Genomic DNA, 15,775 nt, shown 5'->3' with positions numbered 1-15,775 from the left:
GTCGTCTACTTTAATTTATGAAGGAATGGAAAAAGATTGTTGGTGGCCAAAACACGGAGACATGAAATGAGGACAATCATCAACGTACTCAGCAAACTGCTACAGTTGTCGCCATATTTTTAATTTGGTAACACATCTAGCAAGATACGTGATCTACCCGGTATGTCCAATTTCAGCAATGTCCACCATACGTTGGATCTCAATATAATACTGTTGTTCATTCCTAGAGATTAAAGGACAATAAATAATGTCTCTGTTTGTTAATTTAATTTGTCTTTACATGTTTTTAAGAGTATTTTGTGTTTGATTTGTTTGTTAATGAAATTGTTTAAGCAGAAGGCACTAATTAACACATATGCATGCAGATCGAGCACAAAATAATATTTAAGATATTTACTTACGACAGCTTCACATAATCTACGGAAGTATAACACCTTGATCAGAAATTTTCATAGGATTTTGGGAGGGGGGGAAATGGTAAAAAGGGAGGGGCAAATGGCAATATATAGTGCTTCCTCGGAAACTCGAGAGGATTAAACGTGAAAGTGATTGTTTATCTTACAATAATAATATTTTGCCGAATATTTAATAAAGGTAGTTTAAAAGTGGACTTTAAGACACATTCCCGATGCATTCAACCGAATAATATATCAATATCGGGAAACAAGATTAGGTGCATGCATGGATTTAATCATACTAGCCATTTTTTTATTTCCATAACCACGTGAGCGTGCATTTCATTTAAACATGCTCTCTCTCTCTCTCTCATATATTACATGCTTTTCTTTTTCTTTCTTTTTTTTCAACACGTCCACACAAGAAAAGGGGAAGGAGATTCGAACTATTGACCTCCACTTCATATGGCGTAATTCACTGTCGATTAAACTACCCACTAGAGAACCTTTTTTTTTTTCTTTTTTTCTTTTTTTTCATTTTGGTCTTATATATATTACATGCTTGCTCTACCTACTCTTGGAACATCGATCATGGTATAACCCTTTTTTGTCCAGAGAAAAGCAAGTGCCTCCAAAGCTTCTCCCACAACTAAAACGAATTTCTGAATCAAAGAATTATATTTACTTTTTAAGTGTAATTGTTTCTCATTCTTTTACAAAAAGCCTCCACCGAACTTAATTATATTTATCAATAGTACTATTTTATTAATAAAGTTTTTTCTTGAAGAGATTTAATTATTTCATTGCGTGGTGCTTTCCTTCTTCATATTTGGATGGGATGTCGATGCTCTCTTCTTGTGTGCAAGTTTCATCATAATGGCAATGCAAATATATATCGACAATAATAAAATTGTACACCATGCGTCACCCCACCAAAATCATTGTACTCCATTTTCTTTTTCTTAGTTAATTCCATATATATATAAGTATACATGCTCAAGCAAAACACTTAAAAAATGTTCCAGTAGTGCATGCAACTGACTCAATTGATTGGCATATTTTACAAGATTGGTTCGATCTACTGATCGATCTATACTTACAAATGTTTATGAGTAAATTACATATTTTTCTCCTTTTTTTATTTTGGTGGTTAGATGAGTATAAATTTACCAGTTCATCAGGATTGTAGTATATATGGGGACCAGGCATCAATGGCTTGCAGGCTTTAATTGAGCGTGATCCATGCTTATCAGAGAGCCCATAATAGCCAAGTTGATGATCATGGAACAGCGATAAATTCTTACATTGGGCTAAAAAGAAGGAGGAGGAAAAAAAATATATATTCATGAAATGGTCCCAAGCAAAACCACTTCATTCTTATTTTGGGAGTGGTCCCAAACATGAAGGGGACGGTGTCCCAGCATAAAATTTTGGGCTCCAATTGTAGTGACTAGTGAGGCCGAAAGCATGAAGTAAAACAACAACAACAAAGATTGATGCAATTAATTTGTGAAAAGGATCGAGCAAAAGCAAAGCAAAGACACATGCACAAAGTCTAGCTTCCTCATCCCTTCTTTCTCATTTACTAGAATCTCTCATGAAACTCATGGCTGGACAATATATATACAACACATGATCATGATATTTTGCTCATGGCATTCATAAAAATTCACCGAAAGATTGTAATTCTGAAAATTGTTCAAAAACCTTTCACAAGGTCAAATGTGTTTGTGAACAAAATCGATTTTAGGGCATTTTTTTTAACAAGAGATCATATAATTATTAATGCGTCTTTGGGGACTTGTTAAGGGCTCCATATGTGATTTGATTTTTAAGGCCTTTTTCTATCTCCTCTCCATTGGCTTTCCTATATCTTTGTTGACATATCTTTAGAAGATCCTTGAGGCACTGAGCAGGACAGCGTGTCATGTGAGCTTAATCTGCTCTGCACTCTGCACTACAATTGGGTGAAATGATGAGAGTAGAGCAGAAGTTCGATTTATTCATTTTTAATAAATGCAACGCAATTTTATTTTATTGCTTTTTCCTTATAAAATTGCTTCTTTTTTTTTTTTTCTTCTCTTGTTTCTGGGTTTTTGTTCACCACCTTTAATAATAAGAAGTCAACGTAATTGTAAGTCACCTGATCGATCTATCGTACTTGTTGTGCATTGTTAGGACGTTAGAGAGGTCCCCAAGATGAAAACAATAATGGGCCGGAGCAGTCACAATCCCGGTTTGCTGTATGTATGGTCCAAGCGAAATGGACCACCTCAATGGGCCCAATTTCTGTCTGAACCAACAAATAGATTGAAGGAAACGCAAAGCTTTATCCTCTTCATAGACAATTCTGCACAAAATCGTATAAGCATAAGATGAGATATTAACCAATGGAATATAAGATATTTTTGCTTTTTGGGTGGCAAGGTCGCTATCCAGTTGCATATGGTCATGCCAGCTCTCCTTGTGACACATAATGGTCCCGAAATTTCATATAATAATCATTGCTTTGCAATACGAGCAGTTAAAGACGTTTCTGAGTTGCCGGGTCTTCCCACACACGTCCATGGGCTTGTCAACATCAGCCTTCACGGACACGTAGTGAGCAATCGCCCTCTCCTTTTGCAGGCCGTAAGCCCATTATAATGTGAGAGTTACAGCCTTCTAACAATCTTTATGACTCTACTGTCTACATGTGCATGCAATTAACGGTAACTTTAACTTGTTTCAAAGGAAGCATCCATGAATGGGCAAACTCCATTATCGAATGACAAACACAGACGAGACGACAGAACCATCACACTGCTGTTGAAAGAAGACAAAGGTTTGGGTTGCCGGGTCTAGAAGGGCTCCAGGTTTGAGGAATCTCAACTACCATAACTTATACTCAACGTCTGATGTTTGCATTATTCCACGTGAATTGGAAGTGCATTAATCAATAAGCAACAAGATTAGGATAAATTACAAACTTATTCTAACCAGGTAGATTTGGGTAAAAAACAAAAAACCAATCTTCTCCCTTCATTGCTGTCACTGTCGTTCATTTAAAATAAAGTTTATTGTATTTATAATAAATATATTACAGTTATAGTAATTAAATATTCTATTGATAGATACCATACCACAAGTAAGCAAACAAAGAGTTACAGTCACGGACAGTTACATTTCAGTTACTTACGGGAAAAGGACACAGAAACAATCAGAGTTTTACTTTGGCAGAAGATAAAAGCAAACAGAAAGGCATGTTTAGTCTAAATTTCTGAGGCTATTTTTATTAGTTACCTCTCTTACCAAGTGAACCACAGGTTTATTACTTTCTCTTCTTTTATCTTCTTCTTCTATCATTTTATCTTTGGAGTTGGAGTAAATTACAATTTAATTCCATGTGGTTAGGCCTAATTACATTTATCCTGTTCTTTAAGACTTATATTAAACGTTTTATAGTTTGGATTAAATTGATAAATTTATCAGACAATCAAAAGATGCTGCACTACCTTTTAATGGGTATATTTTATCTCCAAAAAAATAAAAAAAAATTGCGACATGACTATGCCAGTTGGATAACTAGCCATGTGGCATACGCCATGTAACTAAGTGAAAAACGACAAAAGACAATGAATTATTAACCTTTACCTCATATACGAATGGAAATGACTATAGGTGTGGTAGCTAAGGAGAGATTTGCAGCTGCAACTATATTAAAGGATTATTTTTTGATTTATCATTAACCTTCTTTTTCAAAACTTACAGATTGTAATCCAGACTTTGTCAGGAAGGTTTGTGGACCCCTTACAAAGAAGCTCTCAGAATAATCTTTTGTAGCACTGGAGATCAATGAAGTGACATCCTTTGACATTAAATGAAGCCCAGAAAAATGGTCACCCCATATATCATATGCATATTCATCCCCAAGTCGTGCCTTTTCCTCTTTCTGGTTGTCGAGTTTTGACCCAGGAGCTCGAGCATGTGGAGCAATTGCAGAAGTTGATGCCAGAAAAGGGGATGGACATAACACATCAGGGGCACGCCTGCCAGGACAAGGGAAAGTAGCAGAAGGCAACAGAACAGGCTTGGTAGTAGTTTTTCTTGATGCCGAAGGCTGCTCTTGAGTAGAAAAGAGCAAGTTGTTATTGCAATGCTTTACAGAAACCTTGGGCTCCAATTTGTTCACCTCAGTGTTGGACCTAAAAACCTGATCCCTCTCACAGAGTTGGCTTGCTGCTTGAGTAAATGGATACCTGCTAGCCTCAATAGTTTGTTCCATATCAGGAGACAGTGGCCGTGTACGATTAGGTGTTACAGATATGACTGGGGACAAGGGAGATGATGGTGTAGAATTTCCACTATGACTGCTAGAAACTTCAAAAAGTCCAGTTAATTTGGAAATAGCACCTTTTCTCTTCTTTCGCCTCCTTCCCTTCTCTTTCCCAGTTTTGACTGTAAGGTTACCTGGTTGGGATGCTTCTATTGTATCAGCAGTCTCAACTGCTACAGATTTTGATAGCAAAGAGGATGGAAATGCTCTTTCCTTTTGATTATCTTCTAAAGAATCGCTTGTTTGTTTAAGATTTCCCATCACTTGGCTCACATGTTGAACAGTCATTCCCTGTTCTGGGGTCCCACCCTGACCATCAGGATATCTACTAACCGAAGGATGAACTGAGGCTTGATCATCCCCAATAGTCCTTAGGAGACTATCCACCTCACCAGACACAGACAACTTACCATTACTCTGTTTATCATCCAGAGAACCCAATGCTATGAGATGAGAAAATAGGCAACAGAATACCAGTAACATCAAGGAAACAAGAAGGAGGACTGCTACAGAGGATTTCTTCACTCGCATCCAGAAAACTGATTTCTTACAGATATTGAACATGTACAGGGGCAGACTTGCCTTCATGGGAATCACAAGAATACCAGTATCTAAGGCCAGTTCAAGATCACTATGTACCATGGCTGCGGAAAAATCGTACTGGTATGATATCAGAAGCTTTGTTGATTCGCCAGGTTCAAGAGCAAAACCTTTACAGGTATGCACCATAAATCCATCCTTCCCGCACTCTGTTCCAGAAACTTCAATTTTTCTCACCTCCAATGGCAAGTCTCCTGTGTTCTTGGCAGAAAGTTCTTTTGACAATGGCTGTGAACAGGCGTAAATCATCTCTTCCATGTGAACCAAAGTATCAGGGGGAGAGATATTCAGAGGAATTGGCAAGTTGAGGTTAAACTCTACACTCTGTACAGGCTCAGACCCCTCCAGTAGAAGAAGGGAAAGTGACCCTCCAAATCCCCTCAAAGATAGCCACTCCACACCTGAAAGATTGTTCCTTACCAGAGCCGAACTTCTCCACCCACATCGGTTCAAAGGTTGGAAGGAAATTGGCCCAAAAGATGCTGTACCATATGGATGAACATAAGCCTCTGTTACTGCATTCTCTGCTATAGAGAACCCATATTTTGGAGGGATAGATTCATCAAGAACCAAATTACTGGATGGTGGTTGTGTGAAACCATCAGGGCCCCTGCATTCATCAATAATCTCTCCTGAGTTTAGGATAAGCTGCATTACAACTGGCTGCTGGATAGGATTCTTTACAGTGATCCACTTGGAGTGATGACTTCCAACCTCAACCATTGGGAAGAATATCTCCTGATCATCAAGCACAGACATGCCACTTGCAGTACCTTGAGATTTCCAGTTTTCTAGTACCAATTCATCTGCCTCCGCTGTGTCCAGATCCTTACAGATAATAAGTTCACAAAAGCATCTTGGTTATTGTGAACATAGACACACGAGTACATAACAAGAAACAACATAATTTAAAAGCTAATATTCAGAGTCTGTAATGCTTCTAGTTTTGAGTAACTACTCTCTCTACCATGATGACAGTAAATCACAAAATTTAGACCTGGCAACAACAGACAAATGTGGGTAGCCTCCTATATGATCACCCCTTTTCAAAACTGGAGTCTGGACCTTAACATTCCCTCCCGTTTCATTTCACTGAATTAGCACCAAAGAAATATAAAGAATGGGGTTCCCACTTCCAAGTTCCCAATGAACATCAAGCAACATTTCATCGATTCACTCTTCTTTCCTTTCTCTAGATTCTTTTCAATTACCAATTATAACAAAAATGACATGTGAAGCTCTTGATTAGAGAGATGGGCCGTTTCAGAGATTTCATGAAAAACCTGAACTTGCTAAAGAGAAAATTATGCCAAATAAAATGAGGGTGCAAATTGTATTTTTAAATTTTATGCATCAAAAGGAACATGTATTTCCCCAAAGAACCTATCAGCATTTCGGTATGTATCTTTATTTTTTTCCTTTTTGTTTTGTGGGTTTTTGGGGTGTGTGTGTTTTGGGGTGGGGGTGTTTGAGAATTAAAAATGACGTTACTGAAATTGAATAGGTCCAGAAAGAAAGTTGAAGATCTCCTACAAAGTAAAAGAACTGCAAAGACAGCCAGAATGAACTCTTGCTAATATGGTGCAACATCCCACACATGGCCTTACTACCTATCAATAAAGGTAACTACCTCCCTTGCCACCAACAAAAAATATCAAAAATTCAGCAGTAACCTTTAAATTCCAATGTAAAATAATGTTTTTTTTTTTTTTTTTATGACCAAGGCCCTTACACTTAAGCCAACCCCTTGGGGTTAAAAACATATAAAGATCTTTGGCTAAAAATTAATGTTCAGCCATGCCCATTACAGGCATATATAAAGATCTTGGAAAGCCAACTATCTTCTTTGTTGTCTATTACATTTCCAAGCTTTCATGAACTAATATGTCAAAATGTTTCATCAAAGCTCAACTCTGGGCATTTTCAATCTACTTATCGGTTAAATGCTGTCCAATATACATTTTTTGATAAGTAAATGAGATCGAGTATACATGCTGGACAAAGGTATAATATTATTAAGAAATGTTTGCTTACTCATTAATGACGAGGCACATGCATGCATAGTCACAGTAATGTTCTTTGACAGGCAGATGTAAAGAATTTAGAACAAATAACAGAGTAACTAGACTTTTGAAAACAAATTCATAGCTGACCTAATGCCACAATGATCTGTCAACCATAAAGGATACGTATAAATAGAAATACAGCAAGTAGAATCGGCATACCTTGGCCCGTGATGGTGAATGGCTGCCACTGCCCAAGGGCCCTGCCCTCGTCTTGCCAGATTCAACCTTTTCAAACTGATATTCATTTCCAATAGAAGAATCCTTCTGATGTCTTGCACAGAAATTGGTTATTTCCTCGCACGGAATTTCAATCTGAGGAGTACTCGAGCCATTTGTCAGTATGAATAACTTACAGCTTCTGGATACTTCGGGTGGAGAATCACATGATTCAAAACACAGGTGAGTACAAGTAACCAAAGCAACTTGTGTGATAGTGCCAGGAAAAAGAAGTAAGCCTTCCACATATTTGATATGAAAATTTTTAGTGCCTGAAACTTCACTAATCTTAACAACATTCAACAAGTGAGAAGCACCATTTCTGATAGAGATAGCAACAACAGTTTCACAAATATCACATCCCACTACAGGTTCAAGAAATGCTGAAACAGATCCTGAAAAATCATCATAGACAGCTTTCCCATCTAGTTCAGCTTCAAGAGGAACCATAACCGTATCAGACTTGTCTTTTGAAGACCTTAGCAACTGCATACAGAATGCACCAAAGATTTTGCCCTGAGACCCGATTGAGAAGTCTATCTCTAGGACTGTCTCAAAGCTACGAGGACCAATCTCCCAGTTTCCATGAGGCCTTATTGCCAAAACTGGTGAACCAACTTGACCACTTTTCACAACCAACTGATCCTTAACACTTGGCAAACCGAGGTCATTAGAGCCCTGAAAATTGTCTACGCTACAAAGCACTTCGATGTCATGAGAAGTATGCCCTAGAGAAAGTGACATCCACGCAGTCACTTCCTCCACACGGAGGGTTTCATCAAAGGGATTGAACAAAGACAAATTCTTAGCCCACCTTCCACTGGACAAAGCATCTAGATCTAATATAGGCTGAATTCCATAAGGCGACTCAATGGCAAAGCCCTTAGCCTGGATTACGAAACCGCCAGAGCTTGTCTGCAAAATCAAATGAGCAGTGGACAAGCCCAACCATCTAGGTAAGTACACAAAACAGATTGAAGCTACTTCACCAGGTCCTAGAGAAGCCTCACTAAAATTGCATGGATAGAATTGAAGGTCAGTACTGAACGGTTCATAGACATGTAAAATGCTGTCATTGCAAGTATTTGCCACAGTCAAGAAAGCTAATGAAGGAAGATATAAATGCTTTTGTCCCCAATCCAGTACAGTAGGGTTAATTTCTACATTGGGAGAGGAAGAACCATCAAATGAACCTGCTTTGGTCATCTCAGAGTTCTTTTCTGGTCTAAAACTTTTGCAATTCTGATTAAGTAAAGATCTTCTAGAGGAAGAAAGATAATTTTGATTAGGATTGTCAGCTTGAATGGCCGATAACTCATTAATATACTCTCTGGAGTTTAAAGAACAAGAAACAATCCCTCCTTTCAATAACTTAAACATTCCAAAATCAGATGACCAGCTTTTGTTACTCGCCCACCCATTATCCTTAGTAGATTCTTCAGGTAAAGGACCATCAGACCGCCCCCCAGAAACTTCTAAAGCAGCTGCTTTGTGTCCATGCTCTTTAGAAGAAAAACCAGGTAATGTGGAAGGGAAGCAGAATGAATGAGAATCGGTACAAACAGTCCCAGGACTTAAGTGGGTCATCGGACTTCCATATCCCGAGCTGATATCACCAACAGCAATATCCAGAAACCCTACATCATATCGATCCCTGTAGGACTCACACGCATCATGTTCCACTGACTTGGGCATCCCATTCATAGAGCTTGGTCCACATGTAGCTTGGCAAAAAAGGGTACATGAAAGAACCACTATAAATTGGAAAGCTCTGACTGGGTGAAACAGTCTTCTGAACAAGCCACAATCACAATTAACACAACATGCGAGAATGGTTTGCATTTAACCATAAAATTTTAAAGTTGACATAAAAAGACAACTTGCCACACAAAATCTCCTTACTATAAGGAAATTATAGAAATACGTGACAAAAAGCACTTCAGTAACTGAATAGTGTATCTAATTATGAAAAAACAAATTACAATCCTTACAATGTATTATACTAAATAAGGTCGGAATAACCGCATTAACAGTTATATTGACATTTATTTCTGACACAATTTTTTTTCTTAAAAAGTAAGATTTGCATGACTAAGAGGGGCTCGAATTTCATTTTCTTTTTCTCAGTAGCCAAACAGAGGTAAAGTGATATAAACATGCCGCCATGCCGGGGCCAAGATATCAACCAACAAGGCACATTAATAAGTATACTATTATAAAAAGCAACATAATGCCAAGAAACATTTAAAGAAAGAATGAGTAGTAGGCCCAACAATGTTACATTAGCAGAAGATGTTTAAAACAAAGTTCAGCCTCTAATAGTTCCGTAACATTAATTATTCATGCTTATTGTAATCACTAGTTTCGTTCCTTCCGTTTTAACTTAAAACTAAAAATATACAAACAAAAAAAAAAAAAAAAAAAGAGGAGGGAAACCAGAAACCATATAAGCTGTAAATTGGTCCCTAACCCTTTAATCCCACAGTTTTGGAAGTGATTCTCATCCACTAACTAATCGCTAAAACCTAACACCGGTAGCTCCAGAGGCACTTCGTAAGTAATAGATTCTCCAGAAAGAGAACTACTCAAGAATAACTTAAACCAAGACTACTAAGCAGCTAAACCACACGAAACAGGCCCCAGAAACGGAAACGAAAAAGCAATCAACTTTCCGAGACTAGCAGAAAGCAGATCTCTTCTTTTACTAAGCATCAAAATAAGGAGAAAAACATAAAGAAGGAGTGAATGATGAGAAAGTGAAAGGAAAAGAAAACGGCTTTAGAGAACAGAGAATCGGAAACATCGGAGCAAAATAGAGGATGGAGAGGCAGAGTGTTAAGAGTCACCTGCGGTTGTACATGAAGAGCTGGTCCGAAGCACCGATCATCGTTAGGGTTCCGAAGTCCATGTCTGAGAAAAAGGCCGAATCATCTGAGGAATTTCTAGGGTTCTCGGAGATATCAGTGGCCTCGGAGCCTGGAAACGCTTAGAAAGCAAGCACACCTGATAATAGCGAATGAATGGCCTCGGAGGACCAACCGGGCTCTAAGACAGAGAGACAGAAGAACACGAAATTACCCATTTCGCACTCTATCAATATGTTATTACTAAACTGCTTCTACAGTGGTAGGCTTGTCTTAAAAAGTTTAGATTTACTACTATTTTAATACAATTTCCTTTACAACTTTATCATGATGTAATAATGGGGACATGTTACATTTTTGTGTTATGGTCTAAAAGTTAATTAATGCTGTCACATTAATATTGTAAGAAACTTATTAGATAAAAATGCAATTTATAGTATTACTCTATGAATCTATAATAAATGTTAGTGTTGTGTAGCAAATTCACGTACCAATTCATATAAGTGTTATGTGCTATAAATTACAATTTTATCTTATTGCTATTCTATTGTGCTAAATTGACAATGCCAAATAATCATTATATCAGTCTTTATATATATATATATATATATATATATATGTCCCCCTTTTTATCAGGATAGTTTAATCTGAATACAAAAAATTAGTACAATTTTCTATCTTTTTGCAATACAAAAGTACACATTACAAATTTTTGCTAGTTTGGGATATTAATGCAACCTTTAATTTAGTCGTCTAGTCGGCAAAGTTTAGCAGAAATCATCCCTTTGATGCATTAAAGTAGAGTGGGACGCCGCCGTGGATAACAAAGATAAGAAGATTGGGCTCGGGATCATTGTGCGTGACCATGGAGGTTGTGTGGTAGCGATGATATGTGGGACAAGAAAATACATTCACGACCCTGCCACGGCAGAGGCGTTAGCTGTATATGAAAAGGGGCGGAGCTTAGTGGAACCTTAGGTCTTTGTAATATCATCTTGGAGGGAGATGTACTTGAGATTGTCCAAGCTCTCCGCAAAGAGTGAGGCTGTTGGGGACCATATGGGCAAATGTTGAATGATGAAAGATATCTTATAAATAGGCTCCAAGGATGGACGGTGAATTATGTTAAATGTACGACCAATGTTGTAGTCCATAGATTAGCTAAATTAGCTCTTTCCCTAGGGGAGGACAAGCTATGGAGAGATGAGTTTTCAACATGTATGAATGAGATTGTATTTGCTGTACAAGCGGTTTTTTAAGAAATGAAAGGTTCGAGTATCAATTCAAAAATTCTGGGAACGTTGCAAATTAGATGTAAAAATAAACAAATAAATAAATAGTAGCTAGCATAGCTCCTCATGTAGGTGTGATGTACTCTTAATCAATTTGTAACCTCTAACAATGTTGAAAAGTTATTTGATTTTAATAATTTTATCAGATAACATAGTTGACTCCTAGAAAACGTAATGCAATAAATTTGTATATGATCAAGCCTAATTCAAAATCTTATTTTGATCATAGTAGAAAAAAAAAATATATATATCGTACAAAATGATCATCAAAAGCTTTTACAAAATAATGTGATAATGTGTTGTGCATGTCAAATGCAAAAAATAAAATAAAAATTTGCTGAATATAGAGATATACCGTGATAAGGTCACATCTTCACCATTTTTATGCTAGCGAGCTTTCTCATTAGCAACGGAGGTTCCCTGTAGGCTCCTCACCTGCCGACCTCACTCTAGTAGGTTTTATTTTGTTTTGCAGGTAATTTATCACCGGTCCAACCATCCAACAAAATGCATAAACAAATAGTCATATGATAAAATGAGTATTATATATTAGGCCTAGCTAGTAAATAACTTTTCGTAGACTTTAAAAGTCAGAACCATGGTTGATAAGTTTTATCTATTTAATTTATTCTTCTAATTATTTATTACCATAGTAAAAAGCATATTCTAAGAAGAGAAAATATTCTCTCTATAATATATGGACTATTTTTATTTGGAAAATAAATTTGCTCTAGAGATACATTTAATTAGAATGTGTTTGGCAAATGACTTGAAAAAGAGAGTAGACTGGAACTGTAGCAAATTTGATTGATGTTAAAAAAAAAAAAAAAAAACAAAAAAAGAGTAAGAATATTTTGCATAAAAAAAGTGAAAAAAATTGTTTTATAATGATTTTTTTTTATTTAAATAGTAATAAAAAAAGTGAATGACGTAATGTAAAAAATAGGTATTGGAGTTGATTTTGAAATTAATTTTTTGTGTCTTTGGATTCGGTCCAGTCCAGTCCCTTAGCAAACACGCCCCAAGGTGAAACTCTCACTTATAATATCATCTTGTACAAGTGCACTTTTAAAGATAATAATTTATTATGATGCTTATTCTTAATTGTTTGTGAGCAATTCTTTCAAATTTTTATAGAGAATACTGAAGTTCTACTGGTCTTATACATATAACACATAATGATTATCTTAATCGATTTGATTATATTGATTTTATTTGTTAATATATTTTGGAGGTATTTTTTATCTTGTTAATATGTAGGATTTCTTGCATTGTGTTTCACTAATAAAATTTCATAGTGTACATGTTTTGAAATAAACATCAATATGAAAGATAAAAACCACACCACAAATATTTATATACAAGCTCATGACAACCTTAGGTTCCGTTTGATAAACGGGTTTGCCATGATTTTGGCACTATATTATTCATCTCACTTTTTCATTTTTTCAATATTCTCTTATTTTTTACATCACATCAATTATTTTTTATTACTATTCAAATAAAAAAATCACTACAAAATAATTTTTTTTTTTTTTCATTTTTTCATACCAAATATTCTTATTTTTTAACTTAAAAAAAAAAAAAAAAAAAAACATTCTTATTTTTTTTTCTTCATATCAATCAATTTTTATTACAATATCGAATCAAAATCAAATCAAAATTGTTTATCAAATGAAGCCTTAGTGCTTATAAACTCCCTTGAAAATGTCAACTTGGTTTTTTTTTTTTTTTTGGTTCGCAAGTAAGAGGCAACTTGTAGTAATTGGACACATGCGCCCTAGAAGATTCCCCATAGCCGTGCTGACAAATTACGGAGAATCTAAGCATTATTGATCAATTTAGATACAGTGGAGGCACCTGACGGCTGACGCAATAGTGACAGCTTGGCGGCGCTGTCGCAGTAGCCAAGATTCCTTCGCCTTGTTGTCCAAATCTGAACCGTTCGTTTATTGACTCGACTTTGGATCCGGGTCTTTTTGCCGTTATTTCTTCTACGGAACAGGTGGGCCGCCGAACCAAACGTCCGTTGGAACGGTTGGTGTGACTTGACGAACGCTAAAGGATATCGAATTGGACGGCTAAGATTCAAGTGGACCCATTTTGCGTAAAGGTGTGGGGTCAGCTCTACGTGCACAGGTTGGAATAAATGCATGGGACCGCGTAGGCCTTTGAAGCATTCCACATGATGTGTTGTCTTCTTTTGTTTTGGTGTAGCTACTCCACTTGTCCTAGCTAGCTGCGTCTATACGTTATTTTTTTTACCCTTTTTTCTATTATTTGTTTTGTTTTTTTCGTTATTTTTGACCTTTGTGTACTTGTGTTTGAAGGCAGCATCTCTAAAAACACACTGCGTATTTCTTCAACTTGTTTTTTATTTTTTAAGCCTGGACTTCTTCAGCCTTAATTCTTCTTCACGAGAAATTTGATAGGAGATAACAGAAAAAAAAAGAAAAAGAAAAAGAAAAAAGTCAAGCTGAATTTGAATTCGATTCAAAATGATTTGCTCTCTATGTACGAGTATAGTTTTAAAATGTTTTGGTATTTATCATGTTAGTGTTGATAAAGTAGACTGTCGTGGCCCGTAAACATTGGCTACTAAGCTTAATAGTATGTTACGATCTTAAATATCTCACATGACTTAAGAACAATCTCCTTATAAACATAGAGTAGAACCCATATTTATAAGCCGGCCTACCAGGGGTGGAACTAGAGTACTTTTAGGTTGGAGGACAAAACTAAAAAAATAAAAATAAATTACAAAAAATTAGGGGGAGGGTTTAAAATTTTGGGGGGCTATGAGCTACACCTGGTTCCACCTCTGCGCCCTGTAAAGAAAATGTGCCAAAATGCTTATATACACATGGTTGAAATTATACTTAACCCATATGTGATACAAAGATCATAATACACCACCATGGGCCGCAATTGACGTCCACAACGATTCACTTTATCGACACTAATATGAGTAACAATTTTTCTTTTGGCAACTCCACTTATCTCTTAATATTCATTGGCTTAATACTATATTCATATATAATGCTAATATCATAAAAAAAGGTCATCCCCACTAGACCAACAACAAAAAGAAGAAAGGGCTCATCCCTTCCCCCTGCAGTATTGAATAAGTCCCACCAAACACATGAAAATACGTATCAATTTTAAAAGAGCATATTTTAGTCATCAATCACTGCGCATGAGAATTAATATACATTTCCAATATTTTAATCTAATAGATTCTGGGCCTGGCTACCACGAAGTGGCAAAATAGATTCTAATAATAGTCCACCGAATTTGGGATCCTAGTGTTGAAAACTTCAGCCACATATTATATGTCAACGTCAAGTTCCCAAGCTCCATAATTTATAAAGCTATGATTGATTAGGTATATATAATTATCCAAAAATAATTGGGGTTAACAATTAATTAAGCAGATTCTAATTAAATATATGGGATGTTTCTTTTTACTGTTGAGATTAATTTTGTTTTATCATTAGCATGAGTTTCAAATTGTTAAATTACCAGTTATCTAAAAAGCTTAAACTTATAGGAAAAGGTAAATTTAATCACTTAATCATTACTTTAATACTCTCCCTCAAGTGTGTACGTAGAATATTTAATTGGGATAAATGCAAAATTAGTCTATGTAGTTAGCCTAATTTACAAATCACTCCTTGTGGTTTAAAAAATAATTTATAGGTCCCTAAGGTAGGCCAAAATAACATTTTACTCTCTGAACTCATTTTTCATTAAATGACTTAACGGAAACCGTTATATTGCCATATCACACCCAATAAAAATAAGACACGTGTTCTTTTTTATTTATGCTTTTAAAAAATAACAAAAAAAGCTTTTCCACATCATTTTGAGGCTCCAACACATACTTTACGTCAAATTAAATAAACATAATCCTTCTATACCCCCTGTATCACCGTCGTCTTCATCTTCTCCAACAATTCTTGCCGGCATATTCATCTCCGTCTTCATTTATCGTAGAAATGGTGAGAGTTCTCATTTACCATGGCGA

General features: G+C 36.1%; 1 protein-coding gene across 2 annotated transcripts; it reads right to left on the bottom strand.

Moving 5' to 3' along the window:
- Positions 1-4,089: 4,089 nt before the first annotated feature.
- On the bottom strand, positions 4,090-10,648 carry LOC132186919 (uncharacterized). Of its 2 annotated transcripts, none has more exons than XM_059601037.1 (3): positions 10,439-10,648; positions 7,536-9,384; positions 4,090-6,138 (listed from the first exon to the last, which is right to left on the bottom strand). In XM_059601037.1, the coding sequence occupies exons 1-3, from the start codon at positions 10,498-10,500 to the stop codon at positions 4,120-4,122; spliced, it is 3,930 nt and encodes a 1,309-aa protein (XP_059457020.1). In that variant the 5' UTR covers positions 10,501-10,648; the 3' UTR covers positions 4,090-4,119. The 2 variants fall into 2 exon arrangements, with proteins under 2 accessions (XP_059457020.1, XP_059457021.1); XM_059601038.1 differs by having other exon boundaries at positions 7,536-9,381.
- Positions 10,649-15,775: the final 5,127 nt, after the last annotated feature.

This window comes from Corylus avellana, chromosome ca7, assembly GCF_901000735.1.
Source record: "Corylus avellana chromosome ca7, CavTom2PMs-1.0".
In the NCBI taxonomy this organism is placed as follows: Eukaryota; Viridiplantae; Streptophyta; class Magnoliopsida; order Fagales; family Betulaceae; genus Corylus; species Corylus avellana.
The sequence above is the reverse complement of the archived record's forward strand: the minus strand, read 5'-3'. Positions and strand labels throughout refer to the sequence as shown.